This window comes from Arachis stenosperma, chromosome 9 (genome assembly GCF_014773155.1).
Source record: "Arachis stenosperma cultivar V10309 chromosome 9, arast.V10309.gnm1.PFL2, whole genome shotgun sequence".
Lineage (NCBI taxonomy): Eukaryota > Viridiplantae > Streptophyta > Magnoliopsida > Fabales > Fabaceae > Arachis > Arachis stenosperma.
In genome coordinates this window covers 89,682,000-89,696,230 of record NC_080385.1, presented here as the reverse complement: position 1 = coordinate 89,696,230, position 14,231 = coordinate 89,682,000, and the positions used below count along the sequence as shown (strand labels likewise).

The following is a 14,231-nucleotide window of genomic DNA, read 5'->3' as shown; positions in this document are numbered from 1 at the left end:
TAAAATCCTATAACTAAAAGATATTGTATGTAAATAAAAATTATAAAATTAAAATATAAGATAACTAATAAAAGCTAAATCCAACAAGAGATGCTAATTCAAAGAGGTTGAGTTCGGATCCTTGGCGCTAAATGCCAGCGCCCCCAGTGGGCAGATACGTTTCTTTTTTTAGTGGGCTTCCTGGCGCTAAATGCCAGTTAGGCATTTAGCCCCTAGAGGGGTAGCTTTCAATCTTTTCCATTTTGTACAAAACTCTGCCAAATTGCTCCGAATTTCACCTAAAATCATAAAAATGCTAAAACAACTCAAAGTAGCATTAAAAGAGAATTTTAACACTAAATATAATAAAACTTAATAAATTCTAACTAAAAATGACTAGAAAACAAGGGGAAAAAGGGTACAAGATGCTCACGCATCACAACAACAAACTTGAACTGTTGCTTATCCTCAAGCAACTAAAACAATATAGGATTGAGAAAAAAAAGAGAAAAACGCTCAAGACTTGAGTGCTCATTTAAGCTCATATCTAAGTACCAAATAGGGCTAATAATACTCTTAACTCTGAATAGGTTCAGCATCTCACTATCCTTCGAAGCTCAGAAATATTGATGTCTCTCATCACTAGAACCCAGATGATATTATGGACTCTCTTTCTCTTGAAGCTCTGATTGATCCCTAAACACAACTTTTTCTTATCTTTTCCTTTGGTGCTTTACACTTTGAGCCTAGCCGTGACTCTAAGTGTTTTGTTCTCAAGGTTAACTTGATACAACAACACCACAAGCACTTAACTCGTGGACTCTTTCAGTTCTAATTTTTCTTTTCATTTTTCCCAGACAGTGATGCTAAGAGCCTTTGGCATACTCTGTAATTGTACTTGGTCACGACTCTTAGTGCTCTGTCTCAAATATTACTTGACGCATTCACACCACAAGCGTATGGTTAGGGAAAACAACTCTTTTAAGCCTTAGATCAATTTTGACTCTCCTAACCATTGATGTTCAGAGCCTTGAACCTTGCTCTTTTATTCCCTTTTTAAAAGAAAAACTGTTTGTTTTGCGTCAAGGATCAATGTCTCACTCACTTTTAAAGACTCCATAACATTTCTCTAGGTTCTTGTACCTCAAGAAACAATATTCTTAACTTCAATATCAAATATGCAATGTTTATTCATATATTCAGAATTAAAGATAGTGCAACCACATCAAAGTAACTCGAAAAACTCATAATATATAACTCAAGTCTCATGCATTTTACTATTTTTTTTCTTTTTCTTTTGATTTTTCAAGCTCAATGGGTAATACATGAGACATCTTTCAAGATAAACATAACACAACAAAATAAATAACTAGACTAGAAAGCAGTAAAAGACTCTAACAATCATGCAAAGACTCAAACAAGTAACAGGGAATAGGATAAAATACTGAAAAATAGAGAAATAGACGAAGCAAGTTATAATGAAACTCAACTACCTCAATCATAGTGGCTGCTGCTCCCTCCTGGGAATCCTCTCTGACACTTCAGCTCCTCCATCTTGCACCCCTTCCTCTATTTCTCCTCCACTAGCTGGTGGAGGAGTGCTGAGTGGTCCTGATGTTCAATCTTCAGCTAATCAACAGATGATGTTAGCTTCTCAATGGATGTGGTCAACTAGTTCCAATAGTCAAGGGGAGGGAAGTAGAATCCCTGAGGCATCTCTGAAAGTTTCTGTTGAAGCGGAGGAACTAGCTCCTGTCGTGGTGCATGCCCATGCTCTCTTGCATACTCCATACCCCTCCTAGAGATAGGTCGGTTGATAAGTGAATATCTTATACCTTTTTTCACCATATTTTCTAGTTGTTTTTAGTTATATTTTATTAAGTTTTAGTATGTTTTAGTGCAAAATTCATCTTTTGGATGCTACTTTGAGTTTTTTGTATTTTTTCTATGATTTTAGGGGATTTTCAGGCAAAATTGGCAAAGTCTTTCTCAAAGACGAAGAAAGGATTGCAGATGTTGTCAATCCTAATCTCAGTGTACTCCAACGAGCATATTTTGAATTAAAAAGATCCAATTGATGCGGTCTTAATGGCATTGGAAAGCTAACTTTCAGAGCTTTTTAGCAATATATAATAGTCTATACTTCTTTTCCAAAATGATTGCCAACACTGGCATTGAACGTCCACATCTAGAACGTCCAAGAAGGACCAACCTCCCAAGTTGAATGCCCAAAACTAGCGTTCAATGCCAGCCAGGGAGCAAAAGGCAGTAAACTCATCCCCTAGTGGGCGTTCAACACCCACTTCCCAAAATGGATGCCAAGCCTTGGCTGAAGCAAAATACCAAAGTGGGCCCAAAGTAGATTTTAGAACTCCTTAGTTTACCTAGTCTTACCTTTGTAACTTTTAAATTTAAATTAATATCTTTTAGGGTTAGCATCTCCAATTTAAATAGGAGATCACTTAGGCTTAAAGAGGAATCATTCGAATTTATGAGTAACTAAACCTCCTGGTTAAGGTTAGGAGCTCTGCTTATCTCTACGGATTAATATCACTACTTTCTCTATTTTAATATATGTTTGATTCTATTCTATGATCTATTCAAGTTCTTCATCTAAATGAATCTGGGGTGGAACGAAAGTATAATCCTCTTTTCTACATGAGTTCTTTTGAGTCCTTGACCGGATAGTATTAAACTACAACGTGAGAATACATCTCCTAGACCAACAAGTTATCTGGGATAATTGGGATATATGACATATAATCCGGTTAGTTATGGGTAATTGAGGTTTCTGTGGTGCTAAACTAGTTTTTTGAACTTCACCCTCTGATCCGGAAGATTCGACCTTGTCTGTGGTGTTTTGAGTAGGATTGAGGGAGATTAATTCATTGAACGGACAGGTTTTAATCACTTATAGTTTTCCATAGAATGAATCATTCATTGTTAAAATAGTTGGTAAGACATGTTAATCCGGAAAGGTAAACATCTCCGAGACCTTAACTGTTCTCTCATTACCGTTTTCTTTACTGCTTTACTTGTTATTATTTTATGCGAATTCAACAAACAACCACTCTTTTCTATTTGCCCGACTGAGTCCAGCAAGGTTACTATTGCTTGCTCAATCCAACAATCCTCGTGGGATCGATCTTCACTCACCTGAGGTATTACTTGGATCACCCGGTGTACCTGCCGGTGAAGTTGTGAGAGTTCAATTTTTGCGCACCAAGTTTTTGGCGCCGTTGCCGGGGATTGTTCGTGATTGCCAACTACCGGTTGTCTTGTTGCTTAGATCAAGTACTTTTTACTAGTCTTTTCTTTTAACTGTGTTTATTATTATGTTTTCAAAACGTCTTTGTTTTTTTTCTTAATTTTTTTTAAAATTCATCTTAGTCATCTTTTTTTCTTTTTCAATTTTTGTTTCAGATTTTATGTTTGGTGTCCTTTAGTTTTGGTTAATTTTTCTTTTCTTCTTGATTTTTGAAAATTGATCTTGTTTTCTTTCTTCTTGTTCGAATTTTCTTTGTTATTTTTTCTGGTTTGATTTCAAATTTTTTAAGTTTGTTGTCTTTTAGTGTTTCTCTTTCTATTATTTTTGAATTCAGTGTTAGTTGATTTCAAAATTTTCAAGTTTGGTGTTTTTGTAGTGTTTGTCTTTTCTTTTTAAAATTTTTGAAAATAGTGCTTCTTTTTCTTATCTTGGTTTAAAATTTTAAGTTTGGTGTCCTGTCAGTAATCTTGTTGTTTAAATTTAATTTTCTTGTTTTCTTTGATCTTTATCATATATTTTTCTTTAATTTTTTAAAATCTTGTTATCTTATCTTTATTTTAAATTCAAAATTTAAAAATTTTAGTTTGTCTTTAGTCTTTCTTTCTTTTAATTTTGAATTTCAAAATTTTTCTTTAATCTTTTCAAAAATCTTCAATAGCTTTTCTATCTTTATTTTTTAAATCTTTTTAATTAATTCATTGAGTTATCTTATTTTGTCTTTAAGTTTTCCATAGTCTTTCTTTCTTTCAAATTTTAATTTCAAAATCTTTTCAAACTTTATCTTGCTTTTTCCTCTTGATTCTTTCTTTCTAGTTTTTTTTTTTAATTTCAAAATCTTTAATTGACTTTTTCAAAAATTGTATCTTAAATTTTGAATCTTGTTTTATCTTGTTTTAATTTTAAATAGTTTGGTGCCTATTTGCCTCTTCTTTCTCTTTTTCAAAAATCTTTAACTTCTTTCTCTTTCTTTATTTTCGAAAATTCTTTAAACTGAAGACACCTTTGTTTTTGAAGTTTCTTTACTTTATCTCATTTGATTTCTTTATTAGAGTTTCTCATAGGGAGCCCTCTATACTCTGACATAGAGACTCTTTTTTCTTCTTTTCTTGTTTTATTTTTTCTTGTTTATGAGTAAGAACAGGGATAGAGAAGCCCTTCTTGATCCTTATCCTGGACCTGAGAGAACCTTAAGGCGGCGTTTGCAACAAGCTTAAGCTAGCAGAGCTGTAAGGAACCTCACATACTCTCAAGAGCAAGAAGCTCCAGGTACAACTATGGCAGCCAACCCATACGCAGGAGGAGACGCAAGGAAAATCCTTGGCTCTTATACTACACTCATATATGACTTCTATGAGCACAACATCTCCATTCCTGCCATTGGTGCAAACAACTTTAAGCTTAAGCCTCAATTGGTCACTCTAGTGCAATAGAATTGCCAGTTTCATGGACTCCCACAAGAAGACCCTAACAAGTTCATATCTGATTTCTCGCAAATCTGTGATACTGTCAAGACCAATGGAGTAAACCCAGAGGTTTACAAGCTCATGCTCTTCTCTTTTGCTATAAGGGACAGATCAAGGCTGTGGCTGGATTCTCAGCCAAAAGAGAGCTTGGACACATCGGAGAAGGTGGTCAATGGATTTTTGACCAAGTTTTTTCCACCTCAGAAGTTGAGTAAGCTTAGGGTGGAAGTCCAAACTTTTAGACAGAAAGAGGGAGAGTCCATCTATGAAGCTTGGGAGAGGTACAAGCAGTTGATCAGAAGATGCCCTGCTGACATGATCTCAGAGTGGACAATGTTAAAGATCTTCTATGACGGCTTCTCTGAAATGTCCAAGATGTCATTGTACCACTCTGCTGGTGGCTCACTCCACATAAAGAAGACGCATGAGGAGGCACAGGAACTAATAGACATGGTTGCCAATAACCAATATATGTACACTTCTGAGAGGAATGATAAACCCATATTTCATGAGATCTTTTGTGCTTAATTTGAGTGATTTATACAATCCCTCACCTACTTATTCACATTAATTGCATGGTTTTACTTTCCCTTCCTTATTATGTCATATTGTGAAAAACATGTTTCCTAAGCTTTGAAAATTAATTATTTTAATTACCTTTATTTCCATTCGATGCCGTGATTAGTGTGTTGAGTAGTTTCAGATTTTCTAAGGCAGAATGACTTAAAGGATGAAAAAGGAAACATACTAAAAGGAAAGGAGAAAGCAAAACGGAGCTTTAAGGAAACTGGTATCCACGCGATCGCATGGACGACGCGATCACGTGCCAAGCACGAATAAGCAGCAACGCGGCCGCATGACTGACGCGACCACGCGCCTTAAGCAGAATGCACATGACGCGGTCGCGTGACAGAGGCCACGCACCAGAAATTGCAGAAAATGCTCATAACGAGTTATGAGGCCCTTTTTGGCCTAAATCCAAGTCTAGAAGGCATAGACCAGAGGTTAAGAAGTGGGGGAATGCATCCATTCGGAGAGCTCGCCAATTTCTAGTTTTCTATGATTTAGATTTAGTCTAGAGAGAGATTCTCTCTCTCTCTTAGGATTTAGGACTTCTTCTTGTTTTGGGAGTAACTCTGGATCCAGGTTTAAATGTTCTTTTATTTTAGTTCTACAATTATTTATTCCAACATTTGAATTGATTATTATAATTTGATTTATGAATTATTCCATGTCACAGATTGTTATTTGAATTAATGATAATTGAGGTATTTTCAGTCTATGATTGTTCTCTTTGATTTAAGTTGCCATTGCTTCCCATCTAAGGATATTTTTATTATTTCAGCAAATTTACTTTTTCCCTTTTGGTTCTGGTTAAGAATTCAGTAACTCAACAGTTATTAAACTCAACATAATTGATAATCGTTATCTTGCTAATTGAGCTGAACTTAAATAATCCCAACCTTTTCTTAAGAAATAATTAGGATTCAAAGGTCAATTTAATTAGTCCCTTGACTTTCCTTTGCCCTGGTAAAGGTTGACCAAGTGGAATTAATATACAACTTTCATTATTGTTGAGAGGGATAACTAAGTTGGACTTCTAATTATTTCCCTTATCTTGCCAGAAGTTATTTTACAGTTATTATTTATTTTTAATTGCCATTTAATTCACTCGTCATTTAAATCACTTGCTTCTCACCTTCTAAACCCCGATTACAACCTTTATAACCAATAATAAGAACATACTTCCTCGCAGTTCCTTGAGAAGACGACCCGAGGTTTAAATACTCGGTTATCAATTTTAAAAGGGTTTGTTACTTGTGACAACCAAAACGTTTGTACGAAGGGATTTCTGTCGGTTAGAGACTATATCTACAACGCGACTGTTTTTATGAAATTCTTTACTGGCAAAAATCCTGACGTCAAAATGGCACCGTTGCCGTGGAACTGCTAACGTGTGCCTTATTATTGGCTATTGTAAATATTTTTTTTCTTTTGCTTGTTTATTTATTTTCATTTTTCCTTTTTATCTTTATTTACTACTATGAACTCTCACCCCTCTCGCTTTGAGTTTGGTTCTAATATTGTTAAAGGAAATAGAAGTTACAGCAGGAATGTGCATCAAGGTCAAACCAATCAAGGATGGATGGAACCAAGAGGATCTAATCAACCCTTTTGGCAGCAACACCCTCCGAGATATCCTGGACAAAGACCATTCTACCGCGCATACCCAGCTAAAAGACATGGTGGACAACCTTGTAACTACCAACAAGCCCCACCCCGTGCATATAAACCATCCCTTCAACATAACCTCGAACCACCACACTCACAAGCTTTTCTTCACCATTCGCCATCATATGATCCTACCTTACCTCAATACCAATCCAATCGTTCCCAGTCATTACCACTTCCCTATGTATCATGTCTAAGTCCAGCAAACCGCGAAGCAGAGGATCGCCTAAAAGAAACAGTAATTAAATTTCAAAACAACCATTCAACAACTGGAGCAAGCACTAATCCAATGGGCCACTAAGCGCTCAAATATACAAGGATCAACCACAGCTCCATGTGGACAACCCGATGAAGAGCGTAGCATGAAAGAAATACTAGAGACTCCAGTAGACAAGGCAGAGAATGAATTCGTACTAGAACAAGTGGAAGAAGCTGTCATTGTTCAAGAAGAAGAGTTGGTTGAAGATCTAGGCGATGCTGAACTTCCTTGGGAATCCAGAATTGAGGAAAACTCCGTCCAAGATGCCACAGTTGATGCTAAGGAGGATACCGTACAATCTTCAAGGCAAGTCGTTTATGAAGAATCAGACGGAGTAATCCAAGAAGCAATTTTCCTTGATGGTGACAGTCACAAGTCTAGTTCTCCTAGTGATGAACTTGCGTCCGCAAATGAATTTTCTGAGATCGAAGAATCTTCCCCAAGTGAATTAGAAGATTATGCGGAGGTAGATTTCTCTCAACCTCCAATCTATGACTCGAGTGATGAGGAAGACACAGAAGAATTTGACTCGGACACAGATACAATTGAAGTTGCAAAGAAATGGAGGAATTCACAGATGAGCATAAGGGAGTAGAACTTACAGAACCACCTGAAACACCTATCCCAAGACCACCACCACCTAATACAAGCTTCAAGTGGGTACAATCCTTAACTTATAACTTTACTTATTCACTTGAATATGGTTTACTTGAAACAGATGGCCAACTCAGAGCTCTCTGCGGCCTTAAGAGTAAGAGGGAAATGGCTCGTACTCAGAGATGGTGCACAAGGTTCAATAAAGTTCCACGCTTCACCTCGAAGTACACGGATTGGTATCGTGCTCAATTGCATGGATCACGGAGAACGTTTGGTTACCATGATGAGATTCTACTCTTTAAACCGCCCGGATGGAAACAGGTAGATCAAAACGGAGGTGGATTTAAAAGCAAGGCTTGGAATCCTGGAGTTTATTCTGACATTTATCACCCCGGGAACCTAAAAATCTGTTTGAAGCTGCTCAGAAGCTTCACATGCCTAGTTTGGGACCCCGGAGGCTATTGGCATTCCAAGCACTGGTGGAGATTTTTGGACGAATTTAAACATAAGCCACCCTAACCGGAAGCTCCTCCAATATCCAACTTAAGGACTCTAACTAAAAGTGCTAGGTGGGAGACAACCCACCATGGTATGGTCATTTCTTTTTCAATTTATTTCATCATTATTTGTTTTTATTTTTATTTCCTTTTCATTGTACTTTAGTAAACCTGGAATCATGCATAGCACTCATATTAATCACTGCATTCTACATTGTTCATGCATTTAAAAAAAAAAATTTTCGCTACGCGACGCGATCGCATCAGCGACATGTCCGCGTCGCTTGGAGAGAAAGAAAAATTAAAAGTGAACAGAGAGTCACGCTGGAGCGTGGCTGGAGGTGTGCTAATGGCACATATCGACCCAAGCGACCGCATCGCTGACGCGTCCGCATCGAATGGGAAGTATGGCCTCCCACGCTGGATTGGTGCTGGGAGCACAATCCTTATCACGCGACCGCATGCCCCACGTAGCCGCGTCATCCATCTTCTGAAGCACACTCACGCGATCGCGTGCCCCACGCGATCGCGTCACCCCAATTTTGGCAAATAAATTAATTTGAACAGAGAGTTGTGTTGGTGCGAGGCTGCACTCGCGCCAGAAGCATAACATGGGTCACGCGACCGCGTGACTGACGCGATCGCGTGCCCATACTTAACGCGCATCCACGCGAACGCGTGCCCTACGCGGCCGCGTCACATGCGCCACACAGCTCACCCTAAAATTGCCACATATCTTATCTTTCTCTCCTCCAAATCCTAATTTTTCTTTTCCTTTCTTATTTACTTCCTCTTCCCTTCTTTCCCTTCTCATTCTTCTCATTGTTCTTTTTATTTTATTTTAATTTGTTTGCATACTTTCATTCATTGCATTATTTTCATTGGTGTTGGAATTTTATTTGGGTCATTGTGGATTGTTGCAAAATTGTTTGACAATTATATTAATTTTTAAAGGGTTGCTTGCATGTTCAATTTAATACTTTCAAATAGCTTATTTACCATGCATGCTATGTGTTTGTGAAAAACGCCCGTATGGCATTGTGCACTATTTTTAAATATTTCTTTTAATATTCTACTATAAATGCTTGCTTTTCACAAAACCCTTTTTATATTTTATTAATTAAATATAATTGTCATTACAAACGTTATTGTTAGTTTATTACGACTAACAATACATTAAAGCTTTTGATGCTTGATCTATGCTACTCATGCCCTTGCCGGCATGCTAATAAACATCTTGCATCCAATACTCCCCATGCCTTGCTATATTTCCATTGATCAACTGATCACATGGAATCGCGACCATGTCTTTCATTCACTATTTTCCTTACTTGGCATGCTATTCACTCGTACCGCCCTCCTCTTTGCTCTACACCTTTGACTTCATATTCCTTTATCTTCTCCCTTTTTCAGGCTGGCCACCAGAACTGGTGAGGAGAAAGCTTCCACAACGAGCAACAGCTGAGGAACCACAACCCCCGTCCACTCGCACATCTTAGCATGCACCGAGGACGATGCAATCTTTAAGTGTGGGGAGGTCGAGACTGATCTCCATGGGTTAGTACTCTCTTGTCTCAACACCATTGTTTTATTTTCTTTGTTTGTTCATTATTGCATATGCATGTTTAATTGCATGTTTGTTTGATTTTATGCATTTAGTTACTACTTGGTTAAAGTAATAAATTTCTTTCTAGGACCCTATTTTTGAAAAATTTCACTAATTTAAATTGAAAATTTTATGTTAAAAATTTGTTTGAAGTTGTATTTGGAACATGGTTTTTGAGTTAAAGAACACACAACCTCTGAGATTTTGAGCTTATTTACATGGTTACATTATTTAACCATAAATTTTTATTCTTGTGTGTTTTCTTCACGTTGATTGCAATCTTTGCTTTGTTCCATTCTATATGTCCAATATTTAATATATTTACATGCTTGCATATGATTGAGGCCATTGTTTGATTCTAGCTCACTTATCCCAAAATTAGCCTACCTTTTACATCACTCTTGTTAGCCCCCTTGAGCCTTTAATTCCCTCTTATTCTATAAATCACAACACTAGCCTTAAGTAGAAAAATAAATTTAAAATCCCAAGTTGAATCCTTGGTTAGCTTAAGATAGAAGTTGTGTAATTGTTTAAGTGTGGGAAACCTATTGGGAACATGGATGATAAAAACAACGGGTAGGAAGTTGAAAAGAATGAAATAATTCAAAATAAAATTTTTGGGAAGCATGCTCATGTGAAGTCAATATAATTAAATTACCATGTGCATTGAAAAAAACTATATATATTAAATAAGGGGATACAAAAAAAAAGAAGAAAAAAAATAATATTACCCCCAATGCAAAATAAAAAGGATCAATGCACATGGGACAAAATTCAAAATTAAATTTGATACATGGGCATGTAATACAAAAGTAGGAAAAATTATGGGAAGCTAAGTATAATTTTAAATTTTTTATAGAGTATGTATATGTTAGATGAGATCTAAGACTACTCAAGGATTCACTTTACTAGCTCACTTAGCCTTATATATATACCCTCACCCTTACCTTGGCCCCATTACAACCTTGAAAAGACCTCATGATGTTTGCATTGGTACATTAAATATTTGTTGATTGGTTAGATGAAGAACAAAGTTTAGAAAGCATGACTAGAGAAGAATAGAGAGATTGACCCTAGACACTTGAGAGTTAGAGTGATATACACTACCAGTGAGGGTTCAATGCTTGATTCTATGTTCCCTGCTTTCATGAGCTATCTTCTCACAAGTTTACTTGTCCTTATTTTATATGATTTGAATTAGTGGGATTTGAATTATTTTTGTCTTGGAGAACTTATTTACTCTTAACCAAGTAGGTAGAAACATTTAGCATGTAGTTGCATTTAAATTAGGTTGCATTGCATGACATTCCATCACTTCAACCTTAATTATTTACCTTGGATTTAGCATGAGGACATGCTAGTGTTTAAGTGTGGGAAGGTTGATAAACCCATATTTCATGAGATCTTTTGTGCTTAATTTGAGTGATTTATACAATCCCTGACCTACTTATTCACATTAATTGCATGGTTTTACTTTCCCTTCCTTATTATGTCATATTGTGAAAAACATGTTTCCTAAGCTTTGAAAATTAATTATTTTAATTACCTTTATTTCCATTCGATGCCGTGATTAGTGTGTTGAGTAGTTTCAGATTTTCTAAGGCAGAATGACTTAAAGGATGAAAAAGGAAACATACTAAAAGGAAAGGAGAAAGACGACCCGAGGTTTAAATACTCGGTTATCAATTTTAAAGGGGTTTGTTACTTGTGACAACCAAAACATTTGTACGAAGGGATTTCTGTCGGTTTAGAGACTATATCTACAACGCAACTGTTTTTATGAAATTCTTTCCTGGCAAAAATCCTGACGTCAAGGAACCCTGTGAACAATGGGGTGGCTCAGAAGAGAGAAGTCATAGAGGTGGACACACTGGACATCATCTTGGCTCAGAACAAGCTCATGTCCCAGTAGATCAACATGATCTCCCAGCACTTGAGTAGGGTGCAAAACTCGGCTACCAACTATCAAGAGGCAGCGTACGAGGGAGACATTGATGACACTGCCAGAACTACCATGGAGGAGGTGAACTACATGGAAAACCCCTCCAGAAACTCCAATAACAATCCCTATTTGAATACTTTCAATCAGGGATGGAGGAATCACCCAAACATTGGGTGGAGAGATTAGTAGAGGGCTCATCAAGGCTTCAACAATAATCAAGGTGGAACAAACCAAAGCAAGTTCAATAATAAACCATTCCAACCTTCTCAGCAGCAGATGGAGATGCGCACACAGAGTCTCTCTGACCTGGATACTATAGTCTCTAACCTCTCCAAGACCACTCACTGATTTATGGTAAAGAATCTAGGTTATCCATTCGGAATTTAGAGATATAAGTAGGTCAGTTGAGCAAGAGGATACCAGAGACTCCCTCTAACACTTTTCCAAGTAACACTGAGGTGAACCTAAAGGAAGAGTGCAAGGTCCTCACAATGGAAGCTGAAACCGAACCCAAGGAGGAGCCTGCTACTGAGGAACTGAAGGAGATCAAGGCTCAGGAGGAGACTGAGAGTATCACCATGCACACTCCCATGAAGATGGAAGAGCCTGAAGCACAACCCGCTCCAAACATACAAGAGGAGCTTGAGGATGAGCAACTTGCTCAACTTTTGGCAGTTCTCAGGAAGCTGCAAGTCAATATCACTTTTGCAGAGGTGTTGGAGAAGAAATCTCCCCATATGGCCTATCTAAAAACTGCTATCTCTGACAAGACGGCTCTGAAAGGAGATGAGACTGTGGTACTGACTAAGAAATACAGTGCCTTAGTCCAAAAAAAGGTGTCTCCAAAGATGCCAGATCCCGGAAGCTTCCTTATTCCCTGTACTATAGGGACCATCACGCTTGAGAAGGCATTGTGCGACCTTGGCTCCAACATTAATCTTAAGCCTCTCTTTGTAATGAAGAAGTGATGAGCGGATAATTTGTACGCTTTTTGGCATTGTTTTTAGTATGTTTCTAGTAGGATTTAGTTAGTTTTTAGTATATTTTTATTAATTTTTAGTTAAAATTCACTTTTCTGGACTTTACTATGAGTTTGTGTGTTTTTCTGTGATTTCAGGTATTTTCTGGCTGAAATTGAGGGACCTGAGCAAAAATCTGATTCAGAGACTGAAAAGGACTGCAGATGCTGTTGGATTCTGACCTCCCTGCACTCGAAGTGGATTTTCTAAAGCTATAGAAGCCTAATTGGCGCGCTCTCAACGGCGTTGGAAAGTAGACATCCTGGGCTTTCCAGCAATATATGATAGTCCATACTTTGCCCAAGCTTTGATGGCCCAAACCGGCGTTCAAAGTCACCTTCAGAATTCCCAGCGTTAAACGCCGGAACTGGCACCAAAGTGGGAGTTAAACGCCCAAACTGGCACAAAAGCTAGCGTTTAACTCCAAGAAGAGTCTCTACACGAAAATGCTTCAATGCTCAGCCCAAGCACACACCAAGTGGGCCCGGAAGTGGATTTTTATGTCATTTACTCATCTTTGTAAATCTTAAGCTACTAGTTCCCTATAAATAGGACCTTTTACTATTGTATTTGACAATCCTGGTAGCTATCTTTAGTCTTATGCTATCTTAGATCATGGGGCTGGCCTCACGGCCATGCCTAGACCTTGTTCTTATGTATTTTCAATGGTGGAGTTTCTACACACCATAGATTAAGGTGTGGAGCTCTGCTGTACCTCGAGTATTAATGCAATTACTATTGTTCTTCTATTCAATTCAGCTTGTTCTTGTTCCAAGATATCACTTGTTCCTCAACTTGATGAATGTGATGATCCGTGACACTCATCATCATTCTCACCTATGAACGTGTGACTGACAACCACCTCCGTTCTACCTTAGATTGGGTGGATATCTCTTGGATTCCTGATACACGACGCATCATTGTTGCTCGCCTGACAACCGAGCCATCCATTCCGTGAGATCAGAGTCTTCGTGGTATAAGCCATAATTGATGGCGGCATTCAAGAGAATCCGGAAGGTCTAAACCTTGTCTGTGGTATTCTGAGTAGGATTCAATGTTTGAATGACTGTGACGTGCTTCAAACTCGCGATTGTGGGGCGTTAGTGATAGACACAAAAGAATCACTGGATTCTATTCCGACATGATCGAGAACCGACAGCTGGATAGCCGTGCCGTGACAGGGTGCGTTAAACATTTCCACTGAGAGGATGGGAGGTAGCCATTGACAACGGTGAAACCCTACATACAGCTTGCCATGGAAAGGAGTAAGAAGGATTGGATGAAGACAGTAGGAAAGCAGAGAGACGGAAGGGACAAAGCATCTCCATTCGCTTATCTGAAATTCTTACCAATGAATTGCATAAGTATC

General features: G+C 37.8%; 1 protein-coding gene and 1 non-coding gene across 2 annotated transcripts; one reads left to right on the top strand and one right to left on the bottom strand.

The window, feature by feature from the left end:
- Window positions 1-4,923: 4,923 nt before the first annotated feature.
- On the bottom strand, window positions 4,924-5,027 carry LOC130953030 (small nucleolar RNA R71). Its single transcript, XR_009075204.1, has one exon. It is a non-coding gene; the product is annotated as a small nucleolar RNA R71 (small nucleolar RNA).
- Window positions 5,028-12,334: 7,307 nt separating this feature from the next.
- LOC130949703 (uncharacterized) lies at window positions 12,335-12,811 on the top strand. Its single transcript, XM_057878354.1, has one exon. The coding sequence runs from the start codon at window positions 12,335-12,337 to the stop codon at window positions 12,809-12,811; it is 477 nt and encodes a 158-aa protein (XP_057734337.1).
- The last annotated feature ends 1,420 nt before the right edge of the window (window positions 12,812-14,231 follow it).

Excerpts from the sequence above, each read along its gene's own strand:
- LOC130949703 (XM_057878354.1), top strand. The coding sequence starts at position 12,335 with ATGGAAGCTGAAACCGAACCCAAGGAGGAGCCTGCTACTGAGGAACTG.